The 22518-nt window shown below is 54.9% G+C and overlaps 1 protein-coding gene across 4 annotated transcripts; it reads right to left on the bottom strand.

Annotated features, from left to right (window-relative positions):
- Positions 1-388: 388 nt before the first annotated feature.
- Positions 389-20401, bottom strand: LOC109770370 (uncharacterized). Of its 4 annotated transcripts, none has more exons than XM_020329072.4 (15): positions 20247-20400; positions 20105-20151; positions 19871-19988; positions 19049-19146; positions 2755-2851; positions 2582-2671; positions 2366-2428; positions 2190-2267; positions 2044-2109; positions 1889-1966; positions 1620-1730; positions 1314-1391; positions 1094-1213; positions 939-982; positions 389-862 (listed from the first exon to the last, which is right to left on the bottom strand). In XM_020329072.4, exons 1-15 carry the CDS (start codon positions 20274-20276, stop codon positions 799-801), a joined length of 1182 nt encoding a protein of 393 aa, XP_020184661.1. In that variant the 5' UTR covers positions 20277-20400; the 3' UTR covers positions 389-798. The 4 variants fall into 4 exon arrangements, with proteins under 4 accessions (XP_020184661.1, XP_020184662.1, XP_040252704.1 ...); XM_020329073.4 differs by having other exon boundaries at positions 389-859; XM_040396770.3 differs by lacking the exon at positions 1314-1391 and having other exon boundaries at positions 20247-20401.
- Between the last annotated feature and the right edge of the window lie 2117 nt (positions 20402-22518).

Here is a 22518-nt window from a genome sequence, read left to right as displayed (position 1 = left end):
CCGCCGCCAAGACTGTGCGGCACCATGCCGCCAAGACCCGCCGACGTTGACACGATAGATGCCACGCCGCTTCATCTCTTGACTACTCCAACAAGCATTTGCTCCAAAACAATGCCCACATGAAGGAATACAGCACCGATAGCACCGTCGTTGTCCGATCTAGGATACCCAGATCAAGGGTTTCCCCTCGAAACAGTCTAAGCGAGGAGAAAATGACCACAAAAGCGATGTCTACAACAAGGTAACGGCGCGTAGACACCGCCAACGCCCGCCATGACCGAAGTCGGACTCGGTTTCCACGGCGGCCACAACTCCCCAACTCGGAGCCGGATGGAACATATTAGATTCATTTCATTTCACAAATCCATCTGGCAGCCAAACTGAAAACTTCCCACCAAAAGAAATATCCTATGATGAATGTGTTTTCGTTTCATTTCAAATGAAATGAAAGCCGAGGTGCCAAACGAGCTATAACAGTTTGCCACAAGATGAACCACATCATTGAACTAAAACGAGGCACAATTACATTCCGAAGACAGCAGGCTGCATAAGACTCCGCTCCATCAGAGAGGAATACCAGTAGCTAGGCAGCCATACCTACGGGATTATCAGCTAGCAACGGCAGGAGAGATGCTCCTGCACATCATGCTACATAGGCTGCCGCGGCACTAGTGCTACCATGGCGGGAAGAGGTTTATCAGTTATACTACAGCAGTTACAACACAAGAGACCTCCATCACAGACCAACATGATGTGCCTTGCAGCCTTCCAGAACAGAAATTCGCCATGAATATATCTTTACACATCTGTAGAAGCAGAATGAATCGCCTCACGCTCGGCATCCAGGCCACTTAACCTCCTGCTATTGTGTGAATCAGTAAAAGAATATAGTTTTGGATTAAACAGAAGAGAACTTTAGAGAATATGTATCAAACCACCTTGGTTTATCAGACTTGGAGAAGTGCTTAGACATGATGGACGCCTGTAAATTCAGTTCCCAAATGTAGGTTACTGAGCAGTTTGCGCACTAAAATATTTTGCCATTTCAATGCTATAGATAATTCTGATTTATGAGTGGTTAAACACCACATACCTGCTCTTGGATGATGCTTCTGGCTTCAACTAACTGAGCTTCAAGCTCAAGTTCACGCTCGGTAACTTCCGAGGTCACTTCAGCACCTTTTTGAGCATCTTGAAGTTGCGTCATTCGTGCCTGTGCAGTAATTTGTTTTACAAAGTTAAAGAGGACAGTGAGAGGGAGAACAGTTCGCATACTGAAACATCAAAAATAAGGACAATTCAGTGCTTGCTACCTTTACTGAAGCCATTTTAGTGCGCAAACTCTCCTCTATCTGGTCTCTGGCCATGTGAAAGGGCAAGTCAAAGACATCCTGGCAGGAGGAAGCCCAACAAAATAAAGGATGGATCTTGCGACTCCAACTGAGCAAATCATGTGACAGAAAAGAAGGAAACACATGACGACCAAATATTCCATTTTCCCCAATTTTATATTCTTTATGCTTCTGTTGTGATATCATACATGGCAGAAACAATGTGGATTTTTACGAGAAAAAAGTGAACCAACAAAAACCTCTGCAAAGAAGATTAGGCATGCATACCGTCTTGCCCCCAAGTGGGGACTGGGGAGACCCTGCCTCCTGTCTTCCATTACCAGCAACAGCAGGCTGTGATGATCCAGTTGGAGCATTAAGGAACTCACGCATATCCATCTGATATAGAACATTATTACTCAGATTAGAACACGGTGTATATACATCTATAATGAAAGGGATAATACAATGTGAATCCTATTAGCAACTTAGAATATTACACACCCATACATTAACAAACAACTAAGGAATGAAATGTGGAACATCGCAGTATTTACCTGCATCGAACGTAACAGTGCCCGCAAATCAGCATTCTCCTGGACTAGTTCTTGCTTCTTCACTTCATATGCATCAACCTGAATGCATTCAAGGTTTCCTTAGGATATATTCAACCAGCTACGTATCAGTTTTACAGAAGTGGCTCGCTACTTACAATCATTTTGTAGTAGTCATTGTCATTCTTTTTTCCAGTCCATGTTCCGCGCTGTCGTCCCTCTTTCTGTTAAACAAAATAACAACGTCATCAAGCAAAGCAAACCTTACACAACGTCATCAAGCAAAGTTTCGCTTACACAGCACCTGCAACAAGTTCATTATTTCCATTCCTGAACGTGATGATTCCTTTTTCTTCTCCATCAATACTTGGTTTAGCTTCTCCTGCAAATAGAAATAGTTCCGTCCAATAGCAACAATTCAGATTATATCTCCATGCTATGTTTGTTACATATCTTATGAGAAAAAATGCAACAGCTCACCTGCAATTTGATGTATTCCTTTTCTTTCTTCTTCGTTTCATGAATTTGTTGGGTGCGTACTTGCTGACAGAAGGAAGATAGTGAATCAGGACATGACATCATCGTCCCATAACAAGAATAGTTCGATCATCCATAAACAAATTAAACAAATAAAACAAACAAAACGAAAAGAAAAGAAATTTTTGCAAGTTAAGGAAAAGGATAAGACCATTTAACCTGATTTCCAATAACCATTTTTTGAAATTCGTCACGTTCCTGCTGCAGCTTCTCAATATGAGCTTTCAGAGCTGCGGTGTTTTTGGCCTCCTGGTAATTGCGGTTGGATTAGGGGTTAGTTTTAGAGTTTCAAAAGTGGTAAGGATCCAAACAGAGTTGACACGAGGACAAACCGTTCGGGTCAAAGTGGCCAACTCTCGATCTTTTGCTGCCAATTGGGCATCCATCCTTTCGATCTTGGCTTCCAGTCTTGAAATATCAGACTGCATACTGCACATTGTATAACACAAGCCGCCATTAGCCATATATAACATAGTGATTTAACAATATTCTATAAAACATTCCAAAGGCTGCAAACAATTGTGTTGATGTTGTTAGAAATATGCAATTTGTATTTCCTGGGGGCCAATGGCCAATATGTATACACATGTACAGGTGGTAAATATGCAGGAAACCCCTTATACTACAGGGAAATTATAAAGGGTACACATGAAACGTAATATAACTCTAAAACCCTTCCCCCCCTAAACTCAGGGTGGATCCACAACACTGAGTTTGGAGAGAGAAGAGCTCTAGTCTGCCCCTTCATAAAGAAATCCGCCAGCTGTAACTTGGAAGGCACATAAGCAATAACCAGATCTTGCACACCAGTACGCACAAAAGAAGCATCAACATCAATGTGTTTGGTGAGCTCATGCTTCACAAGGTCACGCACAACACTGATAGCACTTGTACTGTCGGACAAGAGTGTAGTAGGTGTAGTAACAGACACACCAAACTCCTGAAGTAACCAATAACCACCATAACCAGGTCACATCTGCCGTCAGAAGAGCCATAGCTCGCAACTCAGCCTCCACACTCGAACGGAAACTGCAGTCCGTTTCTTCGTCTTTTAGGCAACGAGTGAACAGCCAGGAAAAACACAGCAAGCAGAAAGTGAACGGCGTTCCAAGGGATCACTAGCCCACATACCATCTGAACAAGCCTGAAGCTGTAACGAACTGGATCAGGGAAAGAAAAGACAGCGAGATATGGAGAACACGAAGAAGGTGGCTATAGTGAACCGAACTGGGAACAAAAACAAACTGACTCAAAATATGAACAGGATAGGAGATATCCAGACGAGTGACAGCTAGATAGACAAGACTCTCAACAAGATGGTGATAACGCGTCAGATCAGACAAGGGGTCGCCATCACCATCAGAAGCATTGAGGTGAACATTGTGCTCCATGGGAATCTCAACAGTGCTCTCATTAGTAAGAGCAGCACAAGCAAGGAGATCCTGGATATAGTTTTCTTGGGAAATAAAGAAGCCAACAGAGGTAGAAGAAACCTCAATCCCAAGAATGTAGCGAAGAGGGCCAAGATCAGACATAAGAAACAGCTCACTAAGACGTGTCTTAACAAAGGCAGCTGGAGCCTCTGGGCCGAAGACCCTAGACAGAAGCACGCACCATCCAGCAGCCACATTGCGCCTTACTCTGCCAAGCGGCTGGAACCTCCAGCCTACATGGCCCGGAGTATCTGAAACACTGACTGACATAGTAAATGGGACGTCGGCCCTTGTATCCCTATCTCCCACTTACCCCTTCGTCCCTTACCTACATAAATCGTACCTAGGACCAGATCTAGGATTAGCAAAGTAGAGACTAATAACTTGAGATAGCTTTGCTCAATCTATCACCCCGTGTGGGATCAAGACCTCCCGAGGGAGAAGACTCCGAGCAGTATAAGGCCACCCATGGGTAAAGATTCTGAAATATAATCCCTCCATCTGTCAGGTGGTTGGTGCGACATATGCCAACGGATGGCTTATCATTGTGGGTGCCAATAAGACATCGCCGGTGCCTGAAAACGGGATGAGGCGAAGACATGCACGCCGGCGGATCTTACCCAGGTTCGAGGCTCTCCGAGGAGATAACACCCCTAGTCCTGCTCTGCGGGGTCTCCGCATGATCACTAGATCAAGGAAAGGTAGCTACAATCGCTCCTAGAGCTGTTGGGTTCAAGGGAGAAGAAGAACAAGGCCAGCTCTTGCTTCTCTCTATCTCTATGGTGTGTGTGCTGTGTTCAGAAGCTCACCCTTTGCATGGGTGCTCCGGGGGGTTTATATAGGCCTACCCCCGGGGGTACAATGGTAATCCGGCTGGGCACTGGTCCCAGCCGTCAGTGTCTACGCTCGCCGGCTTCTCCGCCGGCTGTTGGGTCCCGCCGACTGGTGGGTCCCGCCGGCTGCCGGCTTCTTGGTCGACAGGCCGGCCCCACCGCCTAGGGTCTTGTCGGTGGCTGCTTACTGTAGCCTCGCCTCTGATGACGAGGGCTTTGTCGAGGTAAGCGTGGCTACAGTGGGCCGCCTCGGGGGCTCTCACTGTAGCCTTACCTCGTCTTGTCTCCTTAATGGGGCTCCTGCTTCGAGGAAGGGGGTAGCCGGCTCCTGGGGACCGGCTACACCCTCGGTCGACTGGGGGAGGCCGGGCCGCCTCTGCGCCTCTCTCTGGACGGAAGGGGCCCGGCGCCTGCGGGCCGTACAGGAGTCGGTCGTGGATGACGTTGAGGCTGGCATGGCTACAGTGCCGAGCCGAACAGGAGACGGTCATCCCGTACGGCCTCCTGTGGCCATGCCTGCCTCGGGCCTCGGGGGTAGTGGGCCACACTGTGGCCACACCCCGTCTTGTCACCGTTATGTGGGTGTAGCTTTGGTGGTTGTGGTCTCGGCCGGCTTCTTGGAGTCGGCGTTCTTCTTGGCCGGCTTCTTGGAGTCGGCTACCCCGTAGTCGTCCCGGGGAGGGGTTGCTGAGGCTGGGTCGCCTTCCGGGAGTCGGCTTCAGAGGTAGCCGGCCAGGGAAGGCGGCCCAATGCTTGGAGTGCTTGGAGGCCCGAAGGCCTGATAATTTTTTCAAAAGAACCAGGGGCAGTCGGTTAGGCTACCCGTGGCCATTTACTCCGACAGTAGTCCCTGAAGCTGATTGGGCTTCGAGGTGGAGTAGGGGTTGAGAAGCTCGATCAGCTTCCTATCTTGACAAGTCGGCAGCTGGGAGCCGGCTTTAGTTAGGCGTGCCACCTTGGTCGAAAATTTCGGAGTCGAAGGGCGGGAGCTCGCTACCGTGTGCTCCGGGCCGCGGGCCGGCCACTTGCCGTCTGCGAACCACGTGGCCTCCCTCGGCTAGAAAGCCTGCCAGCCCACGCGCGTGACGGGACGTCGCCGCAGGGCGGGGGCCCGCCACGTCCGCGCCCGGGCCCAGGCGCGGATTCTCTGTATCCCGAAACCGCCCGCACGTCTCCTTGCGGCAGCTTCGGCTCGCTTTTAGGGCGCAATAATCGCGGGGCGTGGGGGGAATGGGTGCAGTTAATCCCACGTCTCCCCCCACGTCCGGCCTCTTCGGCCTCGCCTCGCGAAGCTATAAGTAGGGGGAAGTGGAGGGCGGCAGGCCCTCGCACGCTCCTACTTCCACCATCTTCTTCGCTCGCCGTTTCTTGCAACAGCGCCTCGCCGCCGCGATCTTCCACCGCACGTTCCTCCGCCGCCGCGCTAGTTTTTGCCATGCCTCCCGCCACGGAGCAGTATGGCGGAGATTGGGACGGCTCCAACGTGCACGAAGACCACGTCGAGTTCCTCCGCAATACTCGGCGGCTGCCGGCCGCGGACAAGGTGGAGGTCCGCCTTGCGCCGGCGAGGGAGATTACGCCGGAGCCGCGGGAGGGCGAGCGGGTGGTCTTCCGCTCGCACTTCTTGCGCGGCATCGGCCTGCCAGTGAGCGCCTTCTTCCGCTCCTGGCTTGATTTCTATCAGCTCCAGCCGCACCACCTCACCCCGAACACGGTGGTGCTACTATCAGCCTTCGTCACCCTGTGCGAGGGCTACCTCGGCGTCCTCCCCACCCTCGAGCTCTGGGGGGGGTTCTTCCAGTCCAAGCTGGGCACGCGCATGCAGGGCGTGCCAGCTCATACTGGCGCCTTCATCGCGTCGCGGAGGTCGGTCGCCGACAACCCCTTCCCCGTCATCACGCTGATCCAATCGGTGAAGAAATGGCAAAAATCGTACTTCTACGTGCGGAACATCGCCCCGCGGGGCGACTACATCAACCTGCCGGCTTACGTAGCCGGCCCTCCGGCGGGCAGGCGGCCCCAATGGTCCTTCCGGGCCGTGACTCTGACGCCGGCCGGGTCCGCCGCCGTCGCCCGAGTGCGAGAGCTGACCCAGTCGGAGGGCTTGACGGGGCCCGACCTGCTGGCCGCATTCGTCACGCGCCGGGTTCTTCCGCTCCAGAGCCGGCCTCATCTGATTTGTCAGATGAGCGGCCAGCTCGATCCGAGCCGAATGTGCACCAAGGAGATGCCGCGCGAGGAGGTCGCCTATATGGTGAACTACCTTGCGAACTGCAAACTCACCGAAGAGTGGCAGTTCGGTAAGGAGCCATATAGCCGAGCCAATCCGCCGCCTACGGTATCTTCTCCTTGTCTCTTTTTCTTTTTCCTTGCTTCGTTGCCGAGTTCCTCTTGGACGACTCTAACTTAGTCGGTTCGTTTTTCGACAGAGTCCTCTTCTTCGGCCGGCCAGCGGGTCAGACGCAGAGCGTCGATTCGTCCCCAACCGGACCGAACACGATCTGGAGGACCCCGACTTGGGGGCGGCCGGTATGGACGACAACATCGAGCCGGGCGGTGGCCAAGCCGGCGGCGAAGCATGCGGCTCCGGGCTCGGAGTCACCTTCGACGACTGGCCGGACGATGATGAGGCCGAAGTCGCCCCGCGCCGCCAGCCGGCGTCTAGACGCGGCGCGGGTTCCTCCGCTGTACCGCCTGCTCGGGGCGGAAGTCAAAAGCGTCGCGCCGCCCAGGGTTTGTTCGGTAGCCGGACGAAGAAACCCAGGGGCGGGGCGGCAGCCACCAGGCGGGAGGAGGCGGCCGCGAAGGCGGTTCGCTTCCGCAAGACGGTGAAGCAACCGCAGACCGTGTCGGCATAAGTTCACTTTCTTTCATATACTCTTTTTCTTTCTTTTCTCTGGTGGTTCCTGAACCCTTGTCTTTTCTCCAACGATCAGAGCTCCGCTGTCGCTTGAGCGGGCGGCTGCCGCCTCCCTCGTTGAGTCGCCGAGGGGCTCTGGGAGCACCACCCGCCGCGTGGACCCCCGTGCCGACCTTCAGGAGGCGACAGAAAGGAACGCGCGGGAGGAGCGAGAGGCGCGGGAGGCGGAGGCACGGAGGGCGGCCGCCGCCCAGGCGGCACGGGAGGAGGAGGCGGCGAAGGCACTCGCCGATGCCGCAGCCAGGGCCCAAGCAGAGGCTGCGGCCGCGACGGCGGCGGAGGAGGTTTTGATGGTCACCGCGCTGCGCGTCATGGCGCCTGGGAACATGGAGCCCTCGCCAGAGGGAGCCAGCGGCGACCAGCCAGGGCTGGGGGGAAGCGACGACGTCATCATCCTGGAGAGGGCGCCGGTGCCGACCCCGCCAACTGGGGCGGCTCAAGGCGGCCGGCCTGATCCGCCGCCTGCACAGTCGGCGGGGGGCGAGCCAGCCGCGAGGGCTGAGATGGCGGTCCGGATTCCGTCGACCGGCGCACGGGGAAGGCCGCGTCGAAGCCACAGAAGGCCGCGTCGGAGCCGCAGCCGGCCGTGGGCTCCAGCTCGTCGGCCCGTGATGCGGAGGCGGCCGGGGTGGACGCCAGGCGGAGGGACGGCCGTGGTGAACGTGGCTGCACAGGACGTCCGGACCCGGCTCCAGGGCCAAGCTGCGGCGCTGAGGCAGTTCACCGACGAGTTCCTCGCGACGCGGGCGGCCATCCGGGTTAGTATTCCCATCTTGCTTCTTCTCGATCTTGATTTCTTCTTGATCTTGATTTCTTCCGTGGGGCGCGTCAGCGCACCCACTGGGTGTAGTCCCCGAGTTCCGAGTCGGCTGCTGAGCAGGTGGCTTGAAACTTCTTGGTGGATTTGCATTTGCTATTCTTGTTCTTACTTCGATCTTCTGTCCATCTTACAGGATTACCACAACCTTCGAGCGGCCGCCTTCAACTCCCAGGCTCGGGAGCTGACTCAGAAGACCGCCGACCTTACTGAAAGCCGAGGTACGTGCTTTGTTCTTTATCTCATGTGGGGGCGCGTCACCCACTGGGTGTAGTCTCCGAGATTCGGGCCGATTGCTGAGCAGTCGGGTCGGATCTTCCTTGACGACTTCTTCTTACTGTTCTTTCTTTTTCTGCCGTCCCTGCAGCGGCCAACGCCAGTCTGCGGGCACAGCTGGAAGAGTCTCAGACTGCCCTTCGTGCCAAGGTGCCGAGCTCGCCGCCTTGGTGCAGGAGCGCGACCGCCTGGTCAAGAAGCTGGCCGACCAGGAGGAAGGCCACAAGGCGGCCCTGAAGGTGGTGCAGGACCGCGAAGCCGCCCTCCAGGCCGAGTACGAGACGGAGGCGGCTGGCTGGGCTGAGGCCAAGCAGACTTTGGTCTCTGGCTATAGCCAGATCGAAGATCTGGTTGACGGTAAGCCGCCTACCTCTTCGTCCTTTCTTGCCATCTGCCACTTTGGCTCTTTTTCTGATTTGGTGCTCTTTTCTCCTTGTCTTCTTCTTTCTTGCGCAGAATATTTCCCTGGCTATTCTACTGCCGCCAACCAGACCATCGAGGCCCGTCGCCAAGCGCGAAGGCAGGCTGGCTTTGAGATCTCGCCAACCGCCGGCCGCTCGCTGGAGGAGCAGCTCCTGGCGATCCAGGCCCGCATCCAGCCGACTCACCGACTGCTCCGTCGGCTTCAGCGTGCCGGGGCACAAGTCTTGGCCGCCCTCTGGCCCGGCCAAGTGGTTCCTCGCACCCCCAGTCGGACTGCCGACTGGCTGGAGGTGGCAGTCGGCCGCTTCGAGGCTTGGAAGGCCTCGGCGGCTCGCTCCGGCGCCAGGCGGGCGCTGGAGTTCGTCAAGGCCTGGTATCCCGGCTTGAGCCTGGATCAGCTGGCTACCTGGCGGCAGCAAGCCGACACAGAGCTGGAGCCGGCGCGGCCGGCTATCACCCGGCGGGCTTCGGCGATCGCCGATTACACCGACACCAGCGTCTTCGCCCCCGAGGTAGATGACAACGGTGTCGCCCAGCCGGAGGAGTGGTTCGGGCTGAACCCGGCGGACGGTGAGGACTCGGCGGAGGAGATCGACTCCAGCGACGAGGGCGAAGAGGAGGAGGAGGGTGAAGACGCCGAGCCGGCTGGTGGGGCAGCCGGCCAGCCTCAGCCTGACCGTACCTCCAGCACTACGTCGCGAGCGAGTGCGTCGCCTGCCGCTGGTGATGGTCAAGCCGAGACCCGCTAGGTGGCCACTCCTTCAGCCGGCGGGGCCGTCTCCCCCGACCAGCTCGGCCTCCGCGCCGCGCCCTAGTCTGTCATCTTTTGTTTTCCTGTCTTGTTACTTTTGGAACAATGTTTGGTTAAGTCTGCACAATTCCACCCACTGGGTGTATTCGAACTTATGTCTGTTGCCAGCTTGTTGGGGGCTTTATGTGTATATATAACTTATGCATTTGGCCTTTCCTTGTACTTTTGCTTTTTGTCCTTCTGCTGTTTCCTTTGCCGCCCTCCCTTGGTTGCCGCCTCCCCAGTCCAACAGTTGCTCTGCAATCTGTAGCTGGAGGAGTGCTTGGCCAATTGGGGGGGAGGAGTACTTTAGCTTTGCTGGACTAAAGCTAAGTGTTTAGGAAGCCGGCCAGCCGGCTGTTCTGGCAGCCGGCAGGCATGTTTGAGGCCGTCTCTTTGCTATATAGGTTCGTTGTTCCTTAGCCATTTTTCGTGTGGGCGTCCTTTCTGCCTTGCCTCTTGTTAGTCGGACAGTCGGTTCTTCGAGCTGCGACTTTCAACAAGAGGGGACTCGGGAGCCGGCACACTACTTTTCTGACTTCAGGTAGAACTTTCAATATAGCTCAAGGCGGCCAGTCCCCGGGCCGACTAGTCGAACCCGGTGCCAAACAAGAATTCAAAATGTAAAAATACATTCATGGATATGACACTTGTCATTCGTAGATAAACAAGGGCAGTCCCCGAGTACTGCTCGGGGGGCCTGTTGGTTTGTACTTAATACAAAAAAAGGGTAGCATGATACATACTGCTTTCAACTGTAAAATCGTCTCAGGAGGTTTGCGTTCCATGGTCGCTCCGACTCCTTGCCGGAGTCGTCTCTCTTGCGTGCTCTTGGTTTTTGCGCGCCGATCAAGTAGTAGGAGTCGTTGCCGAGTGCCTTGCTGACGACGAAGGGGCCTTCCCAAGGGGCCGAGAGCTTGTGCTGGCCGGCTGTTCGCTGGATCAGCCGGAGCACAAGGTCGCCCTCTTGGAAGGATCTTGGCTTGACCTTGCGGTTGTAGTAGCGGCGCAGCCCTTGCTGGTAGATGGCGGACCGGCTGAGTGCTAGCAGCCGGCCTTCTTCCAGTAGGTCCACGCCGTCTTCTCTAGCTTCTTTGGCCTCCTCCTCCGTGTACATGGTGATCCGAGGCGAGTCGAACTCGATGTCTGTTGGGATGACAGCCTCGGCACCGTACACGAGGAAAAATGAAGTGAAGCCGGTTGACTTGTTGGGTGTAGTGCGCAGGCTCCAGAGGACAGCCGGCAACTCTTCGAGCCAGCAGCCGGCCGATCGCTCCAGTGGTACAACCAGTCGGGGCTTGATGCCGGAGAGGATGAGTCCATTTGCTCGCTCGACCTGGCCGTTTGACTGCGGGTGGGCAACGAACGCTAAGTCCAGTCGGATGCCCTGAGTCGCGCAGAAACGTGCCAGTGCTCCTTTGGCGAAGTTCGTGCCGTTGTCGGTGATGATGCTGTGCGGCACGCCGTACCGAGTAGTGATGTCGGTGATGAATGTCACGGCAGTCGGCCCGTTCAGCTTTTTGATCGGCTTTGCTTCGATCCACTTTGTGAACTTGTCCACAGCGACAAGTAAATGCGTCAAGCCGCCGCGGGCTGTCTTGAAAGGGCCCACCATGTCCAGTCCCCAGACGGCAAAAGGCCAGGTGAGGGGAATGGTCTTGAGTGCAGAAGCCGGCAGGTGTTGCTTGGAACTAAAAACTTGGCATCCTCTGCAGCTCTTGACTATTTCTTTAGCATTCTCCAAGGCAGTCGGCCAGAAGAAACCATGGCGGAAAGCCTTGGCCACAAGTGATCTTGAGGCTGCGTGGTGGCCGCATTCGCCTTGGTGGATGTCTTTGAGGATTGCCACTCCTTTTTCTGGCTTGACACAACGCTGGAAGACTCCAATGACGCTGCGCTTCACAAGCTCTCTGTTGATTATTGTATATGCTGCGGCTCGTCGTTGCACTAGTCTTGCTGAGATCTCATCAGCCGGCAGCTCTCTGCTGACTAGGAACTTGAGGATGGGCTGGGCTCATGAGGGAGCTGTGACTTCTTCTGTTAATGTAGCCACCATGACTCGGGTGGGTGGGTTGGGTGAGTCGGCCACTGCTTCTTGTGTCGTTGTAGTCCCCGGGCCGACTGCTGCAGTCCCCGGGCCGGGTTCTGAAGTCCCCGGGCCGGGTGCGACTACAGCAGTCCCCGGGCCAGTTGTCGAAGTCCCCGTGCCGCCTGCGGGGTTTCTCCAGTCGGATCCGGCTGTATCTGGCGTAGGTGGTACGAAGATGGAATCCGACTCTAGAGACGGCTTGAGGAGGCGCGGGGCAGTGCATACGACCGTGATGGGGTGCTCTTGGAAGTAGGGCTTCAGTTTCTTGGCAGCGAAGTACACCCCATAGCACATCTTCTGGTAGTGCGGGTAGTTTTGCTTTGAGCTGGATAGCACTTCGCTGAGATAGTACACCGGCCTCTGGACTAGCTGGGCTCGGCCTTCCTCCAGGCGCTGGACCACAACAACAGTGCTGACGACTCGGCTAGTCACGGCGATGTAGAGGAGCATGGGCTCCTTCTCAGTCGGCGCCGCCAGGACAGGCGGAGTGGTCAGCATTTTCTTCAACTCATGGAAGGCTTGGTCGGCTTGGTCGTTCCACTCGAAGTGAGTGGACTTCTTCATGAGTCGGTACAGGGGGAGAGCCTTCTCTCCTAGTCGACTGATAAAACGATTCAGGGAGGCTAAGCAGCCAGTGAATTTCTGCACATCTCGCAGTTTGGTGGGAATCTCCATCCTCTCGATGGCCTTGATCTTGACAGGGTTGCATTCGATGCCGCGTTCGGAGACCAGGAAGCCCAGCAGCTGGCCGGCTGGCACTCCGAACACGCACTTCTCGGGGTTGAGCTTGATTTGGAATCGGCGCAAGTTGGCGAATGTTTCTTTCAGGTCTTCCAGCAAGGTACCGCGCTTCTCTGTCTTCACCACAATGTCGTCTACATAGACATGGGCATTTCTGCCGAGTTGTTTCAAAAGGCATTTCTGTATGCAACGCTGAAAAGTGGCACCGGCATTCCTCAAGCCGAATGTCATAGTCAGGTAGCAGAAAGCTCCAAAGGGTGTGATGAAGGCAGTCTTCAGGCGGTCAGCTGGGTCCAACTTGATCTGATGGTACCCTGAGTACGCATCCAAAAAACTTAACAGCTCGCATCCGGCTGTGGAGTCTATCACTTGGTCAATCCGTGGCAGAGCAAACGGATCCTTTGGGCAAGCCTTGTTCAAACTGGTGTAGTCTATACACATACGCCACTTGTTATTCTTCTTCAGAACCAGAACTGGGTTGGCAAGCCACTCTGGAAAGAACACTTCCATGATAAAGCCAGCGGCAAGGAGCCGGGCTATCTCTTCTCCCACAATTCTTCGCTTCTCTTCTGACAGTCGGCAGGGGCTGCTTGACCGGCTTCGCATCAGCTCGGACATGTAATTTGTGCTCGGCGAAATCCTTCGGGACACCCGGCATGTCCTTTGGGGACCATGCAAAGATGTCTCGATTCTCACGGAGGAAGTCGACGAGCTCGCCTTCCTATTTACTGTCCAAGTTCGCCCTAATGACAGCGAACCTCTCCGGGTTCTCCGGGTCCAGAGGTATCTTCTTTGTCTCTTTGGCAGGCTGGAAGGAGCCCTGCGCATCACAATCCTTGGGGTTGGGGGACAAGGCCGGCTGCTTGCCGGCCATGGCCACAACCCGTTCCAACATCTTCTTCTCTTCTGCCACCACGAGGGACTCGGCCAGCCGGCTACTGGCCATGGCGCACTCGATGGACTTCTTGTAGTCACCGATTACCGTGATGATCCCCTTTGAGCTCGGCATCTTCATCTTCAGGTAGGCGTAGTGGGGCACAGCCATGAACTTGGCCAGGGCAGGTCGGCCGAGTAGTGCATGATAGGGGCTCTCCAAATCCACTACCTCGAACCATCTTGCTTCTCGGCGAAAATGATCTTTGTCTCCGAAGAGAACATCCATTTTGATCTTGCCGATTGGGGAGCAAGACAGGCCAGGGACGATACCATGGAAGACGGTGCGGCTCGGCATGAGCTGCTTCGCTTTGACGTTCAGCTTCTCCATGGTATCGCGGTACAGTATGTTGATACTGCTTCCGCCGTCTATCAGGATGCGGGAAAATCTGGCAGCTCGCCTCTCCGTCGCGAGGGTGACATCCAAGACCATTGCATAGGAGCCAGGCGGAGGCATTACCTCTGGGTGGTCGGCCTGGCTCCAGCTGATTGGTTTTTCTGATTGGTTTTTCTGACCAGTGCATGAACTCGGGAGTGCTAGTGGCGACTGCATTCACTTCTTGATGTTGTCGGCGTCGGCTGCGCTTGTCGTCGGCTTGACTGGTGAAGACGACGTAGGCGGCGTGCTCTTCGGGAAATTCGTCTTGGATGGCGCCGACTGCCGGCCGAGCCGCCGGCTGCTGGGGGGCTGGAGGCGGCGGGCCGGAAGGCGGAGGCGGCAACATCCCCTCGCCCTTGGTGATGCGGGTGAGCCAGTGGCATTTCAAGGTTGTGTGGTTGGACGGCTTCGCGCCGCTGTGGAACTTGCAGGGGGCGTCGAGAGCTTGTTCGTAAGAGAAAGACGGCTGCCAAGCCGGCCTTCCACCCTTCTTCTTGGGAGCGGGCCGTTCTTCGGGCTACTCGTCTTCAACTGTGGCCACCTGCCGACTGGAGGAAGTCGGCATGGGGCCTTGCGCTTGTGGTCGTTCTGGTAGGGGCGCCGATTAGGGTCGCCAGCCGGCGTCTTAGGAGCCGGAGCAATCACTTTCCCCGAGGCGTCCACTCGAAGCTCCGTCTTCATTGAGGAGTCAGCGGTGGCGTACTTGTCCGCGATGACCAGTAACTCATCGAGGGTAGCCGGCTCGTCGCAGAGGAGTCGGTGCTTGAGGAGGGTGCCCTCTCGGCACCCGGCGGTGAAGTACTCGATGGCCTGGACCTCGTGCACCCCCTCGCAGGAGTTGCGGAGCTCGGCCCATCGCGTGAGGTAGTCGCGGGTCGACTCGTTGGGCCCTTGGACGCAGAGGGAGAGCTGGCGAGGCTTGGGAGGCCGCTTGTAGGTGCTGGTGAAGTTGCGGACGAAGACTTCGGTGAAGTCCAGCCAACTGTTGACGCTGTAGGGCTTGAGGCTGTTGAGCCATGTGCGCGCCGTGCCTTGCAGCATGAGGGGGACGTACTTCACGGCGACGCGCCGATTGCCGTTGGCTATGCTGACGGCCGTGGAGTAGTCGATGAGCCAATCTTCCGGCTTCACCGAGCCGTTGTACTTGGGCGTGTCTCTGGGGAGCGAGAACCCTTTGGGGAAGGGCTCGTCGCGGATGCGGGGGCCAAAGCATGGCGGGCCGACATCGTCTTCTTCTTCTAACGCCAAGGATCGAGCAAGGCGGTCGATCCTGTGGCGGGCGTCGTTCTCGCCGACTCCTTCTCGGCGGCCGAGTCGGTCGCCAAGAGTCGGGTGTGTGATAGGCGGCGAAGTGAAGCGTCTTTCTCTTCGAGGCGGGGGAGGAGGCAGATTTCCTTGGTGTTCAACCGCTCGAGGGCGGCCTTCCGCGTCGCGCTCGATGGTAATGCGAGTCCGGCTGCGGCTGGCAGCCGGCTCCTTGTCTTTCTTCTGGCGCGCGCCGCTCGCAGTCGGCGAGCGGGACGTCGCGGCGTGCTCCCGGCGCGGGGGATGACTATCAGCACGGGCGCCGGCTTCGTGCCGTTCTGCAGCCGCGTCGATCAGCTGCTGGATCCGTCTTGCCATGTAGGGGAGCTCATCGGCTCCCAGCCCATTGAGCTCTTCTGCAGCCGCCTGAGCAGCTCGCAGATTCTCGAGCGGGGTGGCGTAGACGGGGCGATCTGCCCCCAGCATGCTGGCGACGGCCAGAAGCCGGCTCGGCTCGGGCCGCTAGGCATCGGCGTACCGAAGGCGGCGCGGTCGACTTCGCGCTGGTGGGCCTCGGTGAGGCGTCTCATGAAGGCTATCTTCTGGCCCTCCGTGATGAGGGCAAGGCGGCGTGCCTCCAGGGTCTCGGCGTCGGCGTCGGCCGGGATGGGGACGGAGAGGTCGTGCATTGCCGCTTGCAGGGCGTCGTGGGCATTCTCGCCCGAGTTGGCGACGTGGCTGATGATCAGCACTTCGGTGACAGCGCTGCTGCCGCTGTCAGCTCGAGGGAGGAGGTCGTCGAAGACCACCACGTCGGAGGGGTAGGCGTCAAGCGATGCTGTGTCGGAGTCGATGAGCATCGGGTCGGTGGAGCCGACCGACTCCATGTCTGCAGCAGGCTTGCTGGAGACGTAAAGCTGGTCGAGGAGGCTGACGAGGCGGTTCTCGGGGTAGTCGGTGCCTGCGTCGGACGCAGGCTCGTCGGAGATGCGAGTCTCGCCGAGCAGATCGGCGAGGCAGCTCGCTGCGCAGGCGTCGTCGACGCCTTGCAGCGCGTCGAGGCAAATGCCATCGGGCGCAGCAGGCTGGCTGCGCTCGCGAGGAAGAGGGTTCCCGTCCAGAACAGGTCTCCGGACGACGGTGCACCTGGCCCCACGGTGGGCGCCAAATGTCGGGTGGTTGGTGCGACATATGCCAACGGATGGCTTATCATTGTGGGTGCCAATAAGACATCGCCGGTGCCTGAAAACGGGATGAGGCGAAGACATGCACGCCGGCGGATCTTACCCAGGTTCGGGGCTCTCAGAGGAGATAACACCCCTAGTCCTGCTCTGCGGGGTCTCCGCATGATCACTAGATCAAGGAAAGGTAGCTACAATCGCTCCTAGAGCTGTTGGGTTCAAGGGAGAAGAAGAACAAGGCTAGCTCTTGCTTCTCTCTATCTCTATGGTGTGTGTGCTGTGTTCAGAAGCTCACCCTTTGCATGGGTGCTCCGGGGGGTTTATAGGCCTACCCCCCGGGGTACAATGGTAATCCGGTTGGGCACTGGTCCCAGCCGTCAGTGTCTACGCTCGCCGGCTTCTCCGCCGGCTGTTGGGTCCCGCCGACTGGTGGGTCCCGCCGGCTGCCGGCTTCTTGGTCGACAGGCCGGCCCCACCGCCTAGGGTCTTGTCGGCGGCTGCTTACTGTAGCCTCGCCTCTGATGACGAGGGCTTTGTCGAGGTAAGCGTGGCTACAGTGGGCCGCCTCGGGGGCTCTCACTGTAGCCTTACCTCGTCTTGTCTCCTTAATGGGGCTCCTGCTTCGAGGAAGGGGGTAGCCGGCTCCTGGGGGCCGGCTACACCCTCGGTCGACTAGGGGAGGCCGGGCCGCCTCCGCGCCTCTCTGGCGGAAGGGGCCCGGCGCCTGCGGGCCGTACAGGAGTCGGTTGTGGATGACGTTGAGGCTGGCATGGCTACAGTGCCGAGCCGAACAGGAGACGGTCATCCCGTACGGCCTCCTGTGGCCATGCCTGCCTCGGGCCTCGGGGGTAGTGGGCCACACTGTGGCCACACCCCGTCTTGTCACCGTTATGTGGGTGTAGCTTTGGTGGTTGTGGTCTCGGCTGGCTTCTTGGAGTCGGCGTTCTTCTTGGCCGGCTTCTTGGAGTTGGCTACCCCGTAGTCGTCCCGGGGAGGGGTTGCTGAGGCTAGGTCGCCTTCCGGGAGTCGGCTTCAGAGGTAGCCGGCCAGGGAAGGCGGCCCAATGCTTGGAGTGCTTGGAGGCCCGAAGGCCTGATAATTTTTTCAGAAGAACCAGGGGCAGTCGGTTAGGCTACCTGTGGCCATTTACTCCGACACCATCTCTTTGGATTTAGGGAAGAACTCTCTCAAAACCCCTCTCCTTGGATTTGGCGATGAAATGCCTTTTGTTACCCTTCTCCCTTTGTGTGTTTGTTGGATCTAAGATGCACCTCTTGTATTGACTTTGTGCTATGAGTGAGTACTTGGTGGATCATCTTGTCCTTATGTGTGTTTTCCACTTGATTTCCCCTTTGTTTTCTTCTTGTTCTTCGTGTTCATCCGTGAATCCACCTCCAACCATGAAGAATACAAGGCTGTGTGGTATCAAGACTTCTCGAAGGAGAAGACTCCCAGGAGTACAAGGCCACCCATGGGTAAAGATTCCGTAATATAAGCCCTCCAACTCTTCGGATTTAGGGAAGGAACTATCTCTCAAAACCCCCATCTCCTTGGATTTGGGGATGAAATGCCTTTTGTTGGATCTAAGATGCACCTCTTGTATTGACTTTGTGCTGAGTGAGTACTTGGTGGTGAATCTTGTCCTGTGTGTGTTTTCCTTTTAATTTCCCCTTTGTTTTCTTCTTGTTCTTCGTGTTCATCAGTGAATCCACCTCCAATCGTGAAGATTGGGCCACCCCTAAGGTTTGGCCCGTATAAGATGATGTCAAAGGCAACAGTCTTATAGAATTACCATATCGAGTTTGATTCAACAGCAAAAATAAAATGCTCGGTGGATTAACATAACTCAAACTTCATATTCAAGCAAGATTGAAATTCAAACTCGAAGGATATAGTTATAAAGCTAAAGAGCAGGTGCTATACTGATGTCATCTCAAATCACTCAGTTCATTGTGGCAAACCTCATTTTCTTCATTATGTCTGTTTCCGAGCTATAGGCATTCGTTTGGCTCACAAAAAAAAGGACTCACATCGAGTACAAGAACTGGTTAAATTACACAAGAAAAATATGGAAACTGGGTTATTGGAGCCAATCGCAGCAGAAAATGCAAGGGGTCAAAGGGGGCAAAAGGGCAGGAACACAGAGAAATATGAAAGATTGCGCTTGAATTCTGTAGGACTGTCACACTCTAATAAAGAGTAAACTTCAGAAGGTGTTCACAAAGAATGGCATGCACTATCCGAAGTCACATTTTCAGGTCGCGTAACAGTGGCCTAATTCCCTGGTGCAAAACATTATGTCAATTAACCAAACAGAGTGATACATCATGTACATTCATGACAAAGCTTAAGGAAGTAAAAAATATGCGGTCACAATAATATCGTCCCAGAGCACGTGGCATCACGGACGACTATCAGTCTGTCCTTACAGGGCAGCATTGTGTGGTGTACTTTATTGCTAAACTGTACTACCCTGCAGATCTGGTGTGCAATGCATAACTAAACACTGCATATAGTACGTCCAAGTCATACCCCCAAATACAGATCAGGGAAATGGAAAGCTCACCGTTGTCGTAGATCATTGGTCGATTCCCGGAATTCGATGTCTCTCTGGCGCTGCTGCAGCAGTGCATACATGCAGTTGCATGTTCTTGCAATAGATACCTGCGCCACAGAGACAGAATACGGAAAATTTAGAAAAAGAAGCGCCTGAAAGATAACATTCACCCATTCACCACCAACACCACAAACGAAGGGAAGTTTGTTCTACGAAGAAGAAGAAGAAGAAGAAGAAGAAGATTCAAACAGACACAGTTTAGGGCCTCTTTGGATTGTGGGGTTTTATAGGAATATTAGAGGATTTGAATCCTAATGAAATTTTCCTATGAAAACCCTTCGGATCCTAGGATTAGGACTACTAAATTCCTATGAAATCTAAATTCCTATGAAATCCATTGCTATGCCCCCTATTTTATAGGGATCTCATCATGAGCTCAAACCTCTTTTTCTTTTTCTTTTGAGAAGTCTAATGCACCTTCACTCTATCTCTCTCTCCTCATCAATCCTCTAAAATTCCCGTGTTTATTTTATGTGCACCTTCCAAAGGCGTCTCTGGCAAAATTCATGTGTTTTAGAAAATCCTGTAGGAAGTACATGGCATCTGAATCCAGCGTTTTCCCTATTTCTTACGTTTTGAAATTTCTGAAATCCAAATATGCCCTTAATTGGAAAACGAGCAGAAAGAGCACCCGAAACTGCCATAAAATTAATACAATAGCATGCAAATGGCAAGTTAGATCCTAACAGAAAAGTCGACACAAAATTCACACCAATGCTTAGAGAAAAGGGACGACATTGTCTCGAAAGGCAGGAGACGTGAGCGACGGACCGGATCGGTGGCAAATAGGTCGAGCGAGGCCGGGAAACCGAAGGTAACGAGCGTCTGATTGAGGTACTTGGCGCAGTGCTCGAGGTTCCCCGCGTCGGCGAATGTCCCCACATCGCCGCTGCAACAACACAGCGACAAGTCGGCCCTCACAGCCATCAGAGAGGGGTGGCCAACCACTCTGAAAACCCCCCATCCATCGCATGAGGACAAAAACCTAGAAATCGTGGCGCTCACCTCATGCCGACGGGAGGCGGTGGCTGCTGGTGAAGGTTCGACGAGGCCTGCAATTGGAAGGAGAGGGGAGGTTAGGGGCGTCGCCAGCGAGGGGAGCTAGAGGGAGGGGGCGCGTCGATCTGCGGAGTAGCTAGGGTTTTACCCGGAGCTCGAAGCGCGATGACACAGACATGGGCGGAGGCCGGAGGGGGAGGCGGGGTAGAGAGAGATCTGGCGAGTGGGATGGGTGGGGAGGAGCAATGAGACGGTAGGATGGAATGGATTCGAGAAGGAGGGTTTTGCGTTTTTTCTTTTACGCCCAATTTCATCTCTTAGCATAATATATCTCATCGCGTTTTTAGGAATGACTAGTTATTGAAGATAAGACTAAGAGATAATCCATTATAGACATTTTTTTATCATCTTTAAATTACATGCAAAATTAAAGATAAAACTATTTTATCAACCATTATACATGCTCTTAGTAGTTGAGGAGAGAAGGTCCTACGCGTCGGGGGACGAAAAGATTGTGATCCAGCGTTGTAGCGCTCGGGCGCGTAAGAGTAAACTCCGATTCAGAGAGCTTTATTATTCAAAAACAAGGCATTCCTAGGACAATAAGTCGACCACAATAATGGCAAGTTTTTTTGGCTCAGGGCATCTCTAGCGCCCCGCAAACCTCCCGTAATCGTCCGGACCACGGAAGCCATCCAACGCGGTCTTGTATCGGTCTGCAGTGCGGTCTGAATGTGTTTTCTTCCGCAAACCGGAGACAAACATTGGGAGTCCAGACATGCGAAATGTTGCCCCCCCCCCGGGCCCATCCAAAAGGAAGGCGTAGCACGCGCTTTTGCAGCATCCCGCACTGTTTCCGCACCAAAGTCCCCACTCTCTTTTTTCCATTCCCCGCCGCTCTTCCTTCAATTCTCACTCTTTTCTCCCACCCTCTCTTTCTTTTCGTCGCCGACGCATGGAACCGTCGGAGAACCTGTCGGGGATGGAGCCGGCGGAGGTGCCGGAGGACCCGAGCATCGCTCGCCCGGAAGATCATCTTGGCGACGTGGCAGACTCGACGCGTCAAAGCGAAGGCCACAAAGGAGGAGAAGCTCAAGCAGCGGTTAGTCGCCGGTGGGACTGGTGGTGGCGATAGACGTGGAGGTCGTGGCGGATGAGGCGGTCAGCGCGGCCGTGGCGGACGCCGCCAGACGGGTGCGCCTACAGTACAGACAGCGCCGTGGCCGGAGCCTTATAAGCCTTTGTACTACTGCGCCGCCAAGAAGCTCAGAACCCCTGCAGGTATGGTGCCTTACATCGTCGATGTTAACGCAACACCGCTCTTCTTCGAATATTCTTCATCACGGCTCGTCCGGGCGCAGACAGCGACCGGGGAGCAGATGGGTGCTCGCACGCTGTTCGCTGCAATGCCTAGAGCGGGGGAGCCGATTGTAACATCCCAAATTTTCAATTTGAAATGTTATACATTAGATCATCATTGCATAGCATATTTTATTGCATTCTGGCAAATCCTCGAAAAAAATCCTAAGCAACTCAAGGACCCTCGGAGAGAGTTGGAGATTTTCGTGGTTTTCATATTTGATCTTTATCAAATAATGAAACAAGGATTTTGGTTTTAATTATTTTTCTCTCCGAAAATATTTCGTATTAAAATAAATGAGAGGAGAAAATATGACTTCTCCAAAATAATTGTAATATTGGAGGAAAAATATTAAAATCAAATATTGGATTTTATTCGGGTTTATTTGCAATTTTAATTGCATTAGAAAAATTGCACGTTTTCAAAACTGCATTTTTGGGCCAAGAAAATGTTCATCTTGTTCTAATTATTTTAATTAGACGGTGAAAATTTGTTTTAGCATTTTTCGATTTTTTATTTATTTTTCTATGATTTTTTTTAGATTCGGCGAAATTATTTAAAAAAAATCGCCCGAGCGCCGACTGGGCCGAAGCCCAGCCGACGGCCCAGCTTCCCCGCGTGGCCCAGCCGCTGTCGTCTCCCACCTGGAGTCGGACGCCGCCGCCGCCCGTGTCCCGCTAGGACACCGCCGCAGCCTTGCCCCCTCCCCCACGGCACCCCCTCCCCTCCTATAAGTATCCCACCCCGCCCCCTCTCCCTCAGCCCGTTCCCCGACCCGACGCCGCCCGCCGGAGCTCGAAGCCGCTGCCGCCGAGAGGAGCCGAAGCCCTCATCGCTCCTCGCCGCCCCCCGACGACCCCGCAGCCCCGCCGCCCCTCGCCGCACCTCGCCCGACCCACCGAAGCCCGTCCCGAGCCTCGCCGGAGGTTAGCCGGAGCCGCCGCCGTTCGCCGTCGGTTTTTTTAAAAAACCGCCTCTGTTTATTTTTTTTCTTGAAACCCTATATTTTTTAAAATAGATCGGTTTATTTTTTCGGTTTAATTAATTAGTGAACGTTCAC

Source organism: Aegilops tauschii, chromosome 7 (assembly GCF_002575655.3).
Source record: "Aegilops tauschii subsp. strangulata cultivar AL8/78 chromosome 7, Aet v6.0, whole genome shotgun sequence".
NCBI lineage: Eukaryota > Viridiplantae > Streptophyta > Magnoliopsida > Poales > Poaceae > Aegilops > Aegilops tauschii.
Note: the sequence above shows the minus strand (reverse complement) of the source record. Positions and strands in the feature narration are given on the sequence as shown.

What these genes read in the sequence shown, in the direction of transcription:
- LOC109770370 (XM_020329072.4), bottom strand. Translation starts at nt 20,276, where the DNA reads ATGTCTGTGTCATCGCGCTTCGAGCTCCGG. An exon ending in ACCTATTTGCCACCGATCCG is followed by an intron (nt 19,147 to 19,870) that starts GTCCGTCGCTCA and finishes TCTGTGGCGCAG; the next exon opens with GTATCTATTGCAAGAACATG. An exon ending in TCCAAGTCTGATAAACCAAG is followed by an intron (nt 863 to 938) that starts GTGGTTTGATAC and finishes TTCACACAATAG; the next exon opens with CAGGAGGTTAAGTGGCCTGG.